The sequence below is a fragment of the Amblyraja radiata genome, chromosome 15 (genome assembly GCF_010909765.2).
Source record: "Amblyraja radiata isolate CabotCenter1 chromosome 15, sAmbRad1.1.pri, whole genome shotgun sequence".
Classification (NCBI taxonomy): Eukaryota; Metazoa; Chordata; class Chondrichthyes; order Rajiformes; family Rajidae; genus Amblyraja; species Amblyraja radiata.
In genome coordinates this window covers 23,761,975-23,779,328 of record NC_045970.1, presented here as the reverse complement: position 1 = coordinate 23,779,328, position 17,354 = coordinate 23,761,975, and the positions used below count along the sequence as shown (strand labels likewise).

At 42.8% G+C, this 17,354-nt stretch overlaps 1 protein-coding gene across 7 annotated transcripts in view; it reads right to left on the bottom strand.

Moving 5' to 3' along the window:
• The window catches only part of ate1 (arginyltransferase 1), a 153,448-nt gene that overhangs the window by 97,987 nt on the left and 38,107 nt on the right, over positions 1–17,354 (bottom strand). For all 7 annotated transcript variants that reach the window (XM_033033808.1, XM_033033804.1, XM_033033801.1 and 4 more), the window contains one exon: positions 2,618–2,650. In XM_033033808.1, coding sequence (XP_032889699.1) covers positions 2,618–2,650 — 33 coding nt within the window. The remainder of the gene's footprint in view (positions 1–2,617; positions 2,651–17,354) is intronic.

The following is a 17,354-nucleotide window of genomic DNA, read 5'->3' as shown; positions in this document are numbered from 1 at the left end:
TTCTCATCTCAGTTTTAAATGGCCTCCCCTTTATTCTTAGTCTGTGGCCCCTGGTTCTGGACTCCCCCAACATTGGGAACATTTCCCCTGCATCTAGCTTGTCCAGTCCTTTTTATAATTGTATATGTTTCTATAAGATACCCTCTCATCCTTATAAACAGTGAATACAAGCCCAGTCTTTCCAATCTTTCCTCATATGACAGTCCCGCGATCCCGGGGATTAACCTCGTGAACCGACGCTGCTTTGTGGTTTCAAATCTTGAACATCAACAGATGTGGTACCATGTTTTTGCAGCATTATTCTCCTTCAATAATTCAATCCTGAAACATCAACAACTGTACAAGTATTTGCACTTTCACAAAGCGAACAACTACATTAGGACTGAGAGAGAACTAATAAAAAAAAATCAAAGCACACGCCTGCATGTTGGATTGCATACAGTGCCAACATTTCACAGTTGCATTAACGTTACAATTCCTGGTTACAATGCATTTATGTCACAATCCACAAGCAAAAGGAAATAAAATAGTTGTGACTGAAATATTCACAAGCACTAATAATTTTCTTTGGATCCCTTTGACAATATTGGTCTCAAAATTCAGCCAGAATAATTGATACATGGTACAAGACTGAAGTGTGGGGAAACCACAGAGGAGAGGGGAAGTGGGAGAAAAGAAAGTGTGAAAAATGGAAAGAGAAGAGAGAGATTAGAGTGCAGGATGCATCTGCAAGTATTTCAGCATGTAAAACTTGGACACATTATCCTTGTTACTATTTTTCCTCCAAATACCAACAACTCTCAACAGCCACACAAAGTCAAATATGTTCACATACATCTGTGAAGTATTATTAGCTTCATTTGCCTTAAAGTTGGTTTATTTTAGACACAATGCTGCCTTTTATATTCATTCAAATCAATGTAAATTATCCCAATCATGCAAATGTACATAGAAAATGAGAACCTAAGACCTAAATCAATAGATTTAGCTTAATCCAATAATAAATCAAATTATCGTGATGTCCCAGATAGAACAATGAAATTCTTACTCGCTGCAGCGCAACAGAATATGCAAACATAGTATATGACAAACGAGAGAGAAAAGAAAAGTTCAGTGTGTATATATACACACACACACACACACACACACATTCAAAACATATCTATCTATCTATATATATATATCTATATATATCTGAACTACAATAGACTATTATTATTGTGTTGTGTGCGTGTGTGTGCGCGTGTGTGTGTGTGTGGTGTGTTGGCTGAAACAAAAAACAAACAAAACAGTGCAACAATAATAATAATAGTCTATTGTAGTTCAGAGGTTGTAGTGTTTAATAGCCTGATGGCTGTAGGGAAGAAGCTGTTCATGATCAGGCTCCTGTACCTTCTTCCCGATGGCAGCGGTGAAATGAGGCCAGGATGGTGTGGATCTCTGATGATGTTGTCTGCCTTTTTGAGGCAGTGACTCCGATAAATTCCTTCAATGGTGGGGAGGTCAGAGCTGGTGATGGGCTGGGCAGTGTTCATAACTTTTTGCAGTCATTTCCGCTCCTGGACTTTCAAGTTGCAGAGCCAGTCAATATGCTCTCTATAGTACACCTGTAGAAGTTCAAGAGAATCCTCTCGACATACCGAATCTCCGTAATCTTCTCAGGAAGTAGAGGCGCTGATGTGCTTTACTCATAATTGCATCAGTGTGCTGGATCCAAGAAAGATCTTTGGAAATATGCACGCCCAGGAATTTGAAGTTTTTGACTCTCTCTCCTTGATATAAACACGAATGTGGGTCCTCATCCTTCCTCTTCCGAAGTCCACAATCAATTCTTTGGTTTTACTGATATTGAGAACCAGGTTGTTATGCTGACACCATTTGATCAATTGGTCGATCTCACTTCTATACTCTGACTCATCGCCATCTGTAATTCATCCCACAATGGTTGTGTCGTCCCAAAAATATGTTTAAATCACTTATTTCTGTATCGGGATGGGAGCTCCAAATCACCGCACCTCCCCACGTAACCAGCTTGGAGGGGATGATGGTATTGAACGCTGAGCTGTAGTCAACAAATAACAGCCTGAAGTAAGTGTTTTATTGTCCAAAGTGGTCCAGTGCGGAGTGGAGAGCCAGTGAGCTTGCATCCTCCGTTGACCTGTTGTGACGGTAAGCAAACTGTAGTTGGTCGAGTTTCTTGTTGAGATAGGAGTTGATATGCGCCATAAACAACCTCTCAAAGCACTTCATCACCACGGACCTTAGTGCCACTGGTCAATTTTGCATTTTGCACACTCAATTTTTCATTAAATTTCTCAAGAACAGACATAGATTTGAGCATTGGCCCATGAAACCATACTGCATTAGTCAAAATATGAAATAATCCTTAATGCGAGTTCACTTTACTGCTGCTGATAATTCTATGTACCGATTCGGTTTAAAGAAAACACTGAACTCACAACTTAAGGCTTCAATGAAATCACAACTTAGAGTCTGAAGCAGAAAATTGTAGACGATCATTCAAAAACAGGCCAAATTGATATTTTTGGCTTTGCTCCTGCTTCTCAAATTTCAACTTAAAAAAAAGTAATGCTAATAAATATAATGTGGATCTTACCTGGAGTGGAGACTGACAAAGGAATCGTGTATACTGTGGCCAGATAAATCAGCATTCATTGCATGGAAAAAAAAGAAAATAATCAAATTATGTCTGGCACTAATAGAAAATAACATTTGGTAATAATATAAACTACTATACCCATAATATAATAATAGCTATATTCTACTCTTAATTATAATTACCAGCTCAGGATTTATCATGTAGCATTATAACAATATAACTGTTCTAAATACCAAATATTTTAAGTTTATATAAGGCAGACTGTTCATTCCTGAAATTGAATTGTTCTATAATGCACTATTTACATGCACCCACATTACCCTAATATGCAAGAAAGCTGTTTTGTAGAGAATCCGACAGATTAACTGCAGATTGCTGTGGCAATGATAAATTCTATCTGATGTTAATTTACAGTTGTCTTTAAATATGTCTTTTTTAGAAACTAACATTCTAAACAAAAAAAGGAATCTCCACGTGCCAAAGATGTCCAAGAAAGCAATTATGTCCCAAAGTGCTTCACGAGAGAGAATAATCAAACAGAAATGCTAACCGCACAATACTAGGTCAAATAACATAAATCTGAAGAAAGGTCTTGACATGAAACGCCACCCATTCCTTCTCCCCAGAGATACTGCCTGCTCCACTGAGTTACTCCAGCTTTTTGTGTCTATCTTAATTAAAGAGTTAGGTTTTGAGGAATATATTACCAGAGGAAAAGCTTTGAAGCTGCATGTATGGCTGTCGATGGTGAAGGATTCACATTTGAATGACCACGTGTGCAGAGGAAGTGCAGGAAGACATCTGGGAAAGTCTCAATTTCATAATTTATAATAATTTATAATTTAGATTTTTTAGATTTTTTAGATAGCCTTTATTGTCATTCAGACCGAAGTCTGAACGAAATTGAAGCAGTCATACATACAATACAATAAAAAACAACAATAAACACATATTAACATCCACCACAGTGAGTCCACCCAACATCTCCTCACTGTGATGGAGGCAAAAGTCTTAGGTCTCCAGTCTCTTCCCTCCTCTTCTCCCTCTGCGCTGAGGCGATACCCCCCGGGCGATGTTACAACTGTCCCGCGGCTCAAACACCGCGGCCCGGGGTGGTCGAAGCTGCCGCCCACCAGTCCTGCTGACGCAGCCGCTGGCCCGCGGCCGAACCCCGGACTCAGGCCACCGCCGCCAGAACACCGTTCCAGCCCCGAGCCGGATCGCCCTCACGTGAGTACCGTTACCGTCTCAGCCTCGCGCCAGGCCGCCCCGACTGGGCGCCGCTCCTCCCTCGGGCTGGGCCGCCCCGACTGGGCGCCGCTTCTCCCTCGGGCTGGGCCACCCCGACTGGGCGCCGCTCCTCCCTCGGGCTGGGCCGCCCCGACTGGGCGCCGCTCCTCCCTCGGGCTGGGCCGCCCCGACTGGGCGCAGCTCCTCCCTCGGGCTGGGCCACCCCGACAGGGCACCGCTTCTCCCTCGGGCTGGGCCGCCCCAACATGGGCGCCGCTCCTCTCTTGGGCTAGGAGCGCCGTACCTCCCCGAGCTCGGCCACTCCGACGGGAGCACCGTTCCTTCCTCGGGCCGGCCGTCCTCATGGGAGCGTCACAGCCCCTCATGAAAGCACTGTTCCAGCCTCGAGCCGGGCCGTCCTCACGGGAGCGAGCTAAGGGCGAGTCCTGGCGGGCTCTGCCTCCTGAGCCTCGAGGTCGCCAGCTCCGCCATTAGGCCTCAGCGCAGACGGAGGCAGAGAAGGGGAATACGACAAAAAAGTCGCATTCCCCCGCAGGGAGAGACAGCAAGCCCCGTTTAAACCCCCCCCCCCCCCCCAAAACAGAAACTAAAAACCAAAACTAGACTAACCAAAACGAAAATAAACAACACAAAACAAACAGGACTGCCGGAGAGCCGCTGCAGCCAGAGCCGCGCCGCCACTAGCGGCTAATAATTAATATTATTAACATAACATTATCTACAATAACCTTAGGTTTATTTCAGGATTATTTATTTATTCCCCCCTCCTTCCAATGGAGCTCTTCACCCCAAAACTCTTCACTGTCAATGTTCAAAGCAAGTGCCCCATTTAACCGTAGAACCTTGGTCCCAACCTGATTCTGCAAGTCCAGTGATAAATTCCTTTTTGTTTCAACATAAAATCATTCTACTACTCAAATTACAAGCTGACCTCCCAAAAATATTTATCCTCGTGTCTATTTACATATTAATTCAGAGATTTGAAGCTTGAGATTTTTTTCTTGTAGCTAAATGATCTGCATGGGGATAGGAGGCAACCCCGATACAGTCGTCGATGTAGCGGAGAAAGAATTGGGGATGGTGCCAGATTGGAACAACTGTTTGGTGTAACGATGGTAGGTCCAATGGGTTGGCGGCACTACCGACGTCGCAGCGGCCTCTGCTGTCCGTCTGTCTTTTTTTATTTTATTGTCCTGTTGAGTGTATAGTTTGTAGTGGGTTTTTTACTGTGTATGTGTGGGGGGCGGGGGGGTGGGTGGGGGAAACTTTTAGATCTCTTCCCTGTACGGGGACCCGACCTTTTCCCTGTCGGGTCTCCGTTGCCGTTGGGGCCTAGCACCGTGGAGCGGCCTCCAACCGGAACGACAGCTCAAGTCACGGAGCCTGCGGAGCTGCGGACCTACCATCGTGGAGCTGGCCAGCTTTGGAGTTTGGAGAGCTGTGGTGGCGCGCGGCTGCGACCCCACTCCGGTGGAGCTCACAGGTCCCCGGTGGAAGACCGCTTTGCGGGGCACCGGCAACGGCGACTTCTCCCGCTCGAATTGCGGGGTTGAAAGTGACCTGGAGCGGGGCCTTACATCGCCCGGCGCGGCTTTAAATGGCCGCGGACTTGCTAGCACCCACCGGGGGCTCCAACATCAAGACCCGGGGCAGGGCCTTACATCGCCCGGCACGGATTTAAGTGGCCGTGGGACTTGCTAGCGCCCGCCGGGGGCTTTGACTTTGGCTTTGGGAAAGGAATGGAGAGCAGGGGAGAGACAATACTTTGCCTTCCATCACAGTGAGGAGGAGATTCACTGTGATGGATGTTTGTGTAAATTGTGTTGGTGTGTGTCTTGGTTATTTTCTTGTATGACAGCAGAAACCAAATTTCGTTTGAACTTCATGTGAGGTTCAAATGACAAATAAACGGTATTGTATTGTATTGTAAAAAGGCAGGCGTAGCTGGGGCCCAAGTGAGTGCCCACGGCTACAACTTTAACTTGAGGCAAGTGAGAGGAGTCAAAAGAGATGTGTGGGAGAGGACAAGTCCTGCCAGGCAGAGGAGAGTGTTAGTAGAGGGAAACTGAATGGGTCACTATTCAAGGAAGAACTGGAGAGCTTTGAGACCTTCAAGGTGGGGGATGGAAGTGTAGAGGGACTGGACGTCCATGGTAGAGATGGGGACTTATAAATTGAAAGTTCTTGAATAGTTGAAGGGTGTGTCGCGGATGATTGGTAGGTTGGAAGGGATTGGACAACAATGGATAGGATAGAATAAACATAATTGGAGAAAAGTTTTATGGAGCAGGAGCAAGCAGAAAAAACGGGACTGCAGGGTAGTCCTGCTTGTGGATTTTAAGGAGATAGAAGTGGGCAGTGCAGGGCTGGGGAACCAAAAGGTTGGAGGCTGTGGAGAGAGATTGCCAGAGGTGAAGAGATTGTTTGCAGTGTAGGAGATGATGGCCTGGTGATCAGTAACAGTCTGGTCATAATGGGCGACTGTGTGGTACATGCAGCCATTTACCGATTTTGGACAGACTTGTAGTGACAAAGCTGCCAATCACTCACAGCAGAGTAACTTACCTTCTCCATATTTTTATGAACAATCGCCTATGAATGATTCTTGTTGTGAGGACTCGGTACTATAGCATAATTTCACAGCAAATTCAGGTTCATTTCATTAACAATCTCGATATCATCTCATATTTCTGAATTTATCCGAGTTGATTCTCTTATAGAGGGACTTACTGCTATATTCCACTTTAAGAATAAAGATATCCTCAGTTTACAGCAGTCATCTATTTAACAATGTTAAACTTAAATTGGAGTGGTCAACAATTGACGCAAGTTTCCATTACATCTGCTGATGAAATTGTTAGGCAACATTTCTTCCATTATGATGAACTACCAATAGTTGCAATCTGTCACACCATGGTGTCATAAGCCTTTAAACAATTTATATCTATCAAAGATAAGCAAAGTGAACTTAATACCGAAATTTGCTTCTCAAAACTATCAGATTTAAAGATCCTGGCATCCATTTGTCCATTAAGCTATTTAAGTAAATCCTGGCGCCTGTGGAATAAAAGTCTGCGTCAGCATGCACTCAGGAGTTAAAAGTTTATTGCTGTTCGTTGGTAGTCAGTGTGTATAACCTTAAAGTCACTGAACTGTGCCAAAGACACTTCTTTGGGAAAGAAATCTATGATTACCTGATGTGATTCATCTGACATTTGGGTATTGTCTCTGTAAACTACAGCAGACATTCCTTTGTAAAGGCACAGGAGTTACAAAAACATTGTTACATTTGTGAATAATATCCAACATCTGTTGCAAATAATTGCAGAGAGGTTACTGACCTATATATTATAGTGGAACCAAAAGATAATGTCAACATTAAATGTGCTCCACCTCACATTTCACAAGTAATTAATGGCACTCCTTCATTTTAATGGCAAAATAATTTTAACAAGAATTTTAGTATTATAAATGTTAAATGAAGGCACCATTTTGGGAGAGTGACACATGACTTAGCATCTCCCTTACCAAATGCTGCTGGACATTTTAAGGTCTTACAAGGCTTTAACAGACCCAAATCAGAAACAATTTTAGATCTATAGAAATTGCAGTTTGGACTGTCTTTGCATCACAGAGATGGTGGAGTTTTTAGTCAGCCTGCAGTGTATGAGCTCTATTTGCAGCATGTTTCCATAGTTGCTCATAAAATGATTCAGAATGTCAAATGTTTTCAGTTGCATTATCAAATCTCAATTGTTTTTGAGGGGGGTGCCTTTAAAATTACGTTTTAGAGCTTCAGGTTAATTTTGATATGGCTAGGATGCAGGGTCCACAACTTTGCTACAACAGTGAGTAGCAGTAACTGTATATACCCGAGCAGATAGAAGTGTGTATCGCTTGGATATTAAAATTGTGTGCATGCAAAAACAATGGGTAGGTATATCCTAAGCAATAAAATCATCAATCAATAAAACGGTCTTGACTCTATTAAAAATATATTTGCGAAACAGGTTTGCATTTTAACATTCAACCAATGTCTGACCACATAAAATAAATTCAAGTCTCTGCAGAATTCATGACCAAGCTCATTTACTGGATATCACATCTACAGCATGAAATTATATTGCCCAGCAGCAAATTATCAGTGACATTCACAACACCAGGCAATGCAAAATTATTGTGAATTATTTTACATCCCATAGTGATCCTGCCACTTCTTTTAAAGTCATCCAATTAGTCTCACTATATTTTCTCATCATAGCACCGTGCAAACACTTCAAGTACATAACTAATTTTCTTCGAAAATCCGAAGTACTTTCACCATTACAGACCATTACAAATCGAAATTCACGGTTGCCCGGGTGCCAATGACCACTCAAACTGCCGCTGGGCAACCTAAACGGCGAGACATTTTGCCCGGCTTGGCAACTTGGTTTATACCGAAGATAGACACAAAAAACTGGAGTAACTCCACGGGTCCGGCAGCATCTCTGGAGAAAAGCAACGTGACGTTTTTTTTTTTTGGTGGTATATATCATGTCTTGATTGGCAAATATGTTAGTTTGTGACTTTATTTGAAGCAGAAATAATATGTGAATGCATAATTCCGACTGGTAACTGCGCACTTCGTCCGAGCACGCGTCATGCAAGCCATCTTAAATGACCACCTAAAATGTCATTTGGCAACCTAAAAAGCTGTCAACAGGGAAAAAAAGTTAAGCAAGAGCCCTGCATTATTTCAGGCAGTACATTTACTATAAAATGATGTAAAAAAAAGAAACATTCTTATTTTCCTTTCAGCTATTTAAAAAATGCTTGTTTATTGATCATCTTGTCAATTAAGGTAATCCTTATTTACTCAATCCAGAGCTATAAAACTAATTCAAATCCTAGTTCCTCCAATTCATGAATGAAGTACTTATTTTTACTCTGGTAACTCTTCTTGGTGTCCTTTTCATGGCCTTGACCCTACCCCTGAAGGGCAGTGTGTATAACTGCAATTGATTCCAAAATAGTTTATTTTTCATTCTCTTTTTGCACACAATGACCCTATTAATAAAGATATTTGGATAGTTTTCTGAACTTGATCTATCATCTTCTGAGAAATGTAGTAAGCATTCAGAAACGTTAGCATATTTGACCGTATTAAAATTCCAAAGCATAGCACAGAAAAATACTATTCAGCAAATTGTGGTTTGCAAGTTAATTGAAGAAGCTATTCAAATGCTCTCCTCCCTGATTTACATCCCGATGTCTTATTTTTTGATTAAACTCAAAAAGAATAGAAATTTAGAAGAGATAATCGGAAAGGGTTACAATGAAGCTGCATTGACCGGACTTGTACTAAAGTGGATATCCAGAAAGCACTGGAGATCAAACGTCAGTGGACTTGATCTCCAGATGCAATGCTGGACCCAGCGAGGGGCTGTGTGGTGCTAATCTTGTATCTGAGGTACCAGAAATATTTTGAATTTGGTCCTTCAGCTTATGCTCGGATTTTGTTTTTGTGATTGTTTGGCTGTTTATATCTACTACTGTTTTAAAATGTCTTTGATTAAAAGTTATTTAAAACAGTTAAAGGGATTCTAGACAGGTTATTATAGTCCTTGAGCGAGACCTCAGGACCCAGTATCGGACGTTTGCTTGACCACTCTGCTACACGGGGGGGCTGTAGAAAGAGGCCTGGAAGTCACTTAGATCCACGGGTCACAAAAATTTAATGCTGTCACCAGAACAGCTCTGGGTGTAACTGCGACGAGGGATCCAATCCATCAGAATCTAGTTACACATACATGTATGAACATCTTCAAGAAAAGAGAGGTAGAGATGAACATATACAACTACCAGAAAAAAGGAGAGCATTTTCAAGTTGGGAATCAAATGAGAAATATATTTGGTTTACGATATATCTATTTAATAATTTGAAATTCAACACCAAATCAATTCACAGTAACATAAGGCTATTATAAACTCTTCCTTCAATACAGACCTATTCAGAAACACATAATTTGGACACTTGTTTTTAATTATTGCCTCGGAGATATCACATTGCTACTCAGCGTCACACAAAACATTGGACTATTGTTCTTATGTACAGCCCTGTGTCCCAATATCTCCTATTAAGCTGAAGTGTCTGAGCACATTTCAAAACCTTCATTTCTGAATGTTACCATTTATTATTATGCTACTATTTAGCTAACTACAATTTTGAATGCTACTATTTATTACATGCATCTCTATTTTTGCTTCATACCAAATGATTTGTTTTCCTCCGGGATTAATAAGTGCCAAAGCTAATATTTAGTTATGCACAGGGCAAAAGGTTATACAGCTATCTTTATATTAGAAGCTGTGGGAGGCATTTATGTTTGATGAAGCTGTCATTGTGAATGTAAAGCAAATCAAAAACTTTCTAATCCAATGCACTGAAGCATGGTTACAGCTGTCGATTCAGGATCTCTTTGAAAGGTTTGAAGATTCATAGTGTTACGAAAATCTTATCCACAAACCTTTGGCATTTCGCATTACACTCTTGTCTCCAATATTTTTAAAATCCTATCCAGGAAAAATAAGCATCAAAATGTAATTACACAAATGCAATTTTAAATGGTCTCTCAACCAAATATTTAAAGCTGGTAACTTAAACCCATCAAAGCCCAACAATGTTTGTTTACTTTTCTCTGTAAAGAATCTGGGGTAATAAATACTAGTTCTTAAATCACCGATGAAGTATTCAGTCAAAATATTAAAGATCAAAACTTTAGTAGATTTATAAAAGTTCCATTTGCTGTCTTGTGAACCGTGAATAACCAAATTAAATCTGACAATCTAAACAAAAAGGCATCAAGTTATCAAAACTTGCAGTTCATGAATTGAATGAGAAGCAAATATTAGTCGATTATTTCAATTTCATTCTATCATTCCAAATATCAATTTAATTCCAACTGTTAGCAATGAAAACTGAAGGATCATCTTCTTGATCCAAATCATCAGCAATTAAATTTATTCATTAATCAATGGTTCATTGTTCATGGTTGTCTGGCTGTCAATCACAGTTTTATCAGTCTAACTAAAGAGTTAAATAACATAAAAATCTAAAGAAATAGTTCATTCTGCCTCTACTTTTGAACATCAGTCTTGTTGATCAGCTATTGAACATAGCAGGGAAAAGAATAGAAAGAAGTGACCTTGTCTGTTGCCTTGACCACAAAAAATGATGGGAGCCCCTGGAGAGGATCTTCATCCTGATAGCTATTGGACAGCCCAGGCCTATGCACCAGTCTTAGCTAAGGAAGTCCTTCACTGTTGATCTGTGGCTTCCTGCACTTTTATAACAAGGTCCAACATAAACTTGAGGGAGAACCCTTAATCTTGTGTCTGACAGTTGCAGCCTTCTGGACTGTATCAAACCTTCAACCTTTCGGTAACTAGCTCACTTTATCGGTCATTTTTGGAACTGGCCGTTTCTGCCAGTCATTAATCTGGGACTTTTTTTTTTGTCCTGCCATTAGTGTACTTTGACCGGTTGGGCAAATTCTCACCACCCTGTCATTAGTAACACAAACACAGACAAAGAAACGTAATCTGATTTTAACTAGCGCATTAACTCATTCGTAAAAAAAACGGCTGGAGATTGTTTTCAGCATTTTCTGCTTTTATTACAGATTTCCAGCATCTTGCAGTATTTTCTGATTTTCCCAGTACAGAGTTTCCTTGATATGCAAGTATCCCAAGGGTCTCTCATCACCCTTCCCATCCTGAAAGTGACAACACTTGCTACTTCCACAACAGGCTCAGGAATAAAGTATAGCCATGCTTTTACCAATATAATGCATGCTCTCTAGCATGACCCAAAATGACCACAAGTTCCCACATCCCCACCTTTTGCAATAGCAGGAAGAAGCAACAGCAGAAATGGAGGAGCAGAAGTATGAACTTGAGGATGTAGCACACATTACATTATTTTACCTGACATCACCGGCATCAATTCAGATACCGGCATCACAAGGGCAGAAATGTTAAACATTTCTCAAGACACATGACAAGAGTGAGCTGCAGTCAGACAAAAGTGAGCCGTAGTTTGCCAGATGGTTTTCACTTTCTGGTCTGCCCCTGAAGGCTTAGATCATTTCATTAGGCAAAATATGAGTGAATGTGCATCAAAAGATTTAGCACATATCTGGTCTACCAAAAAATTGTGAGAGATGGCAAGAGTGAAGATGAGTCCATCCCTTGCCTCACAGAGGAATTCAAGTAGCACTAAGAGTGCATCATTTCCAATTTAGAAGTGGTAACATTTAGAGAGTATTAGACTAAGTAGAACCTGTTGGGTTCCATGTTCACACGGGAGGGCTGGTCCCCCGACGCAATATTCCACCTCTCCACCAATTCCAATATTGGTGGCCAGTTGAGGGGCTTTCTGGACTGCTGGTATGGGTTCTTGGGGTGGCAGCTCAGTCCCTCAAGCCTGATCTGCTGACAGCTCACTCACGGCTGGTGGGCTGGCAGTTGACTCATAGCTATTCCTTGAAATTCCATTTCAAGCAGGGTGCAAGGCCACCAAATTCAAATCCATTTTCCTACCATTTCAAGCAGGGTGCAAGGCCACCAAATTCAAGTGGTTACCTACCACTTCAAGCAGGGTGCAAGGCCACCGAATTCAAGTGCAGTTTCCAACCACTTCAAGCAGGGTGCAAGGCCACCAAATTCAGTGCAGTTTCATACCAGTTCAAGCAGGGTGCAAGGCCGCCAAATGCAAGTGCAGTTTCATTCCACTTCAAGCAAGGGGCAAGGCCACCAAATTAAAGTGCAGTTTCATTCCATTTCAAGCAGGGTGCAAGGCCACCAAATTCAAATGCAGCTTCATACCATTTCATGCAGCGTGAAACCACCATAAAACCATACAAAACACCAAACTCACAGCTCAGTAGACATTCAGTGTGTTCCGTTGATTCACAGCTCAGACAGTCATGACCTCTCCCTCCCTCATCATGCAGAGACTGAGCCACACCCACACTTCCGGGTTTTATAACCCCTCCCCCTCCCATCGGAAAAGGTGTGGCCTTCATGGCGTGATTGACAGGAGAGAGATTCTCAACATTTTTTAAACACTAATAACACTTTTATTTTTCATTGATGGGAAGAATTCTCTGTTCCTGCTGAGCAGAGTGGGACTGAGTAAGATGGCCAAAAATCATAGCCGTAAGTGGTAGCGTTTTATCTAAAATCAATATGCAGTGCAAACAGGAAGTGCATTTGCAGTGGTGCCTTTTAACTCCAAGCCAAAGCATCTAAGCCACCATTTGCAGTACGTAGTGCCTTTCAACTTCAAGCCAAAGCACCCAAGCCACCATTTGCAGTAAATGTTGCCTTTTAACTTCAAGCCAAAGCATCCAAGCCACCATTTGCAGTAAGTAGTGCCTTTCAACTTCAAGCCAAAGCACCCAAGCCACCATTTGCAGTAAGTAGTGCCTTTTAACTTCAAGCCAAAGCACCCGCCGCCATTTGCCGTAAGTAGTGCCTTTTAACTTCAAGCCAAAGTACCCAAACAACCATTTGCAGGCAGTGCCTTTTTACTTCAAACAAACCATATTTTCATTTTCAAACCACTTTAAGGGGACTCACAGTTGAGTAGACATTTGTTCATTTTTATTCAGAGCTCAGAGAGACGTGACCCTTTGGTTCATCCATCTTGCAGAGACTGAGTGAGGCACACCACTTCCTGGTTTTATAGTCTCTCCCGCTCTCTCCAGCAGGGGCAGCAGAGAGAATGGTGAATTAAAAAAAAACATTAATATCTCTCTGATTTGTCATCGGTGGGAAAAATCCTCCGGTCAAGGAAGGCGGAGGAGGGCTCTGAGCGAGGTGGCCAAAAATGACGGCCGTTGGTGGCGGCATTCTCTTGGAAATCGCAGCACAGTGGGCCAAAAGCGGTCAAGATCAGACTTTTAGTAATATAGAAGATTAACAGCTTGGAAACAGGCTTCTCAGCCCACAGTCAATATTAGTTCTATGTTATCACACCACCTCATTCACTCCATACATACTGGGGACGATTAAATAGAGGCCAATTAACCTACAAAACCACATCTTTGGGATGTGGGAGGAAACCGGAGCACCTGGAGGAAACCCATGTGGTCACTGGGAGATAATGCAAACTCTGCACAGACAGCACCGTCAGGGTCAAAACTGGGTCTCTGGCACTGTGAGGAAGCAACTCTACCTGTGGCCCCATTGTAGACACCCTTCATTATGTTCAGTATAATTTAGTATTGAGATACAGCATGGAAACAGGTCCTTCGGCCCACCGAGTCTGCACCGACCAATGATCACCCGTACACTAATTCTATGTTATCCCACTTTCTTATCCTACACATTCGGGGCAATTTACAGGAATTAACCTACAGACCTGCAAGGGCCTGTCCCACGAGCATGCGGCAAGCGCGACCAAACCGGAAGCGGGAGACGCGCGGAGGTCGAGTGATCCCGTACGAGTTGACGTGAAGTTCAAGCGAAGTCCGCGAGAAGTTTGCGCTAGGCGTACGGCGTCAAGACGCTGCGTATGGCGTCGAGACGCTGCGCACGCCCGTCGAGACGGTGTGTACAGCCACAATGTGGCTGCGGGCCGGCAGGCCGTTGCCGCGCGGAATTTTTGGACAGTGTCAGTTTTTCTGAGCCCCGCGCGATGGCGGGACCAGCTTCGCACAACTCCATACGGCTCCGGCGATCGAAGTGGGACCGGCCCCGCGAGGCCATACGGCTCAAGCGACCACGTTAGGTCACGCTTGCCGCATGCAGTCGCATGCTCACTTCTTTGGAATCTGGGAGGAAACCAGAGCAACCGGGTGGTTGCAGGGAGAACATACAAACTCCGTACTGACCGTACATAGTCAGGATCAAACCGGAGTCTTTGCTGCTGTAAGGCAAATTTACTGCCACCCTAATTGGTAATGATTTAAATCCATCTCAAATGATGTGAGAAGCAAGACAGTTTCAACTTTTCTACTGATCAATTGACTTGCTAGTTCCACAAATGCACAGGTGGAGATCATTGAAAGCTTTTTTGCCTCTGTGAAGCTGATCCCAGAGTTCTGCTCAGTATCACTGGGAGCAGACTGTAGTTATGGAAATGTTGAGAGAAGCCAGTGAAGAACATATTGCTGTTAGACAATAGCTCTTCTCCACAACAGAGATGCCACATGAGAGCAGGTTGCTGCTTTGCATGTATCGATAGAAGGGGTAGTTGAGGCTGGTATTATCATACCATTTAAGAAACATTTGGACAGGTACATGGATAGGAAAGGTTTGGAGGGATATGGACCAAATGCAGGCAGATGGGATTAATGTTGAGGGGGCATGTTGGTTCGGCATGGGCAAGTTGGGCCAAAGGACCTGTTTCCACACCTTATGATTCTATGACAACTCATGGGTCACTGCAGATATGCAGCTGTTTGTCTGCGTAAATACTGGCGTTGTGATGTGAAAGTACAGACTTCTCAGGATGCCAACACCTTCTCCACACATCACCGATTCTAAAACAATTCCCACACCTCCAAAGCCTTTCTACAGTCATCCAAGACGGATAGTCGATTCCATTCTTATTAATCAGTCGCAGCTAAACCTCTCGTTTCCCTTATCATAGTCTATATCTCTCGTTTCCCTTATCCCTAACCAGTCAGAAGAAGGGTCTTGACCCGAAACGTCGCCCATTCATTTTCTCCAGAGATGCTGCCTGTCCGACTGAGTTACTCCACCTTTTTGTGTCTATCTGCAGCTAAAGAATCACTCTCCATCGACTCACCATCACTTTTGTTTGTCCTTTCTCTGTTACCCATAACCATATAACAATTACAGCACGGAAACAGGCCATCTCGACCCTTCTAGTCCGTGCCGAACACATAATCTCCCCTAGTCCCATATACCTGCGCTCAGACCATAACCCTCCATTCCTTTCCCATCCATATAACTATCCAATTTATTTTTAAATGATAAAAACGAACCTGCCTCCACCACCTTCACTGGAAGCTCATTCCACACAGCTACCACTCTCTGAGTAAAGAAGTTCCCCCTCATGTTACCCCTAAACTTCAGTCCCTTAATTCTCAAGTCATGTCCCCTTGTTTGAATCTGCCCTACTCTCAGTGGGAAAAGCTTTTCCACGTCAACTCTGTCTATCCCTCTCATCATTTAAAAAACCTCTATCAAGTCCCCCCTTAACCTTCTGCGCTCCAAAGAATAAAGCCCTAACTTGTTCAACCTTTCTCTGTAACTTAGTTGCTGAAACCCAGGCAACATTCTAGTAAATCTCCTCTGTACTCTCTCTATTTTGTTGACATCCTTCCTATAATTAGGCGACCAAAATTGTACACCATACTCCAGAATTGGCCTCACCAATGCCTTGTACAATTTTAACATTACATCCCAACTTCTATACTCAATGCTCTGATTTATAAAGGCCAGCACACCAGAAGCTTTCTTTACCACCCTATCTACATGAGATTCCACTTTCAGGGAACTGTGCACAGTTATTCCCAGATCCCTCTGTTCACCTACATTCTTCAATTCCCTACCATTTACCATGTACGTCCTATTTTGATTTGTCCTGCCAAGATGTAGCACCGCACACTTATCAGCATTAAACTCCATCTGCCATCTTTCAGCCCACTCTTCCAACTGGCATAAATCTCTCTGTAGACTTTGAAACTCTACTTCATTACCCGCAACCCCACCTATCTTAGTATCATCTGCATACTTACTAATCCAATTTACCACACCATCGTCCAGATCATTGATGTACATGACAAACAACAGTGGACCCAACACAGATCCCTGTGGCACCCCACTCATCACTGGCCTCCAACCTGACAAACAACCATCCACCATTACTCTCTGGCATCTTCCATTCAGCCACTGTTGAATCCATCTTGCTACTCCACCATTAATACCCAACCATTGAACCTTCTTAACCAACCTTCCATGAGGAACCTTGTCAAAGGCCTTACTGAAGTCCATATACACAACATCCACTGCTTTACCCTCATCAATTTCCCGAGTAACATCTTCAAAAAATTCAAGAAGATTAGTTAAACATGACCTTCCAGGCACAAATCCACGTTGACTGTTCCTAATCAGACCCTGTTTATCCAGATGCTTATATATATTATCTCTAAGTATTCTTTCCATTAATTTGCCCACCACTGACGTCAAACTAACAGGTCTATAATTGCTAGGTTTACTCTTAGACCCCTTTTTAAACAATGGAACAACATGCGCAGTACGCCAATCCTCCGGCACTATTCCCGTTTCTAATGACATTTGAAATATTTCTGCCATAGCCCCTGCTATTTCTACACTAACTTCCCTCAATGTCCTAGGGAATATCCTGTCCGGACCTGGAGACTCATCCACTTTTATATTTCTCAAAAGTGTCAGTACTTCCTCTTCTTTGATCCTCATAGTTTCCATACCCCTGGTGTATGACCTC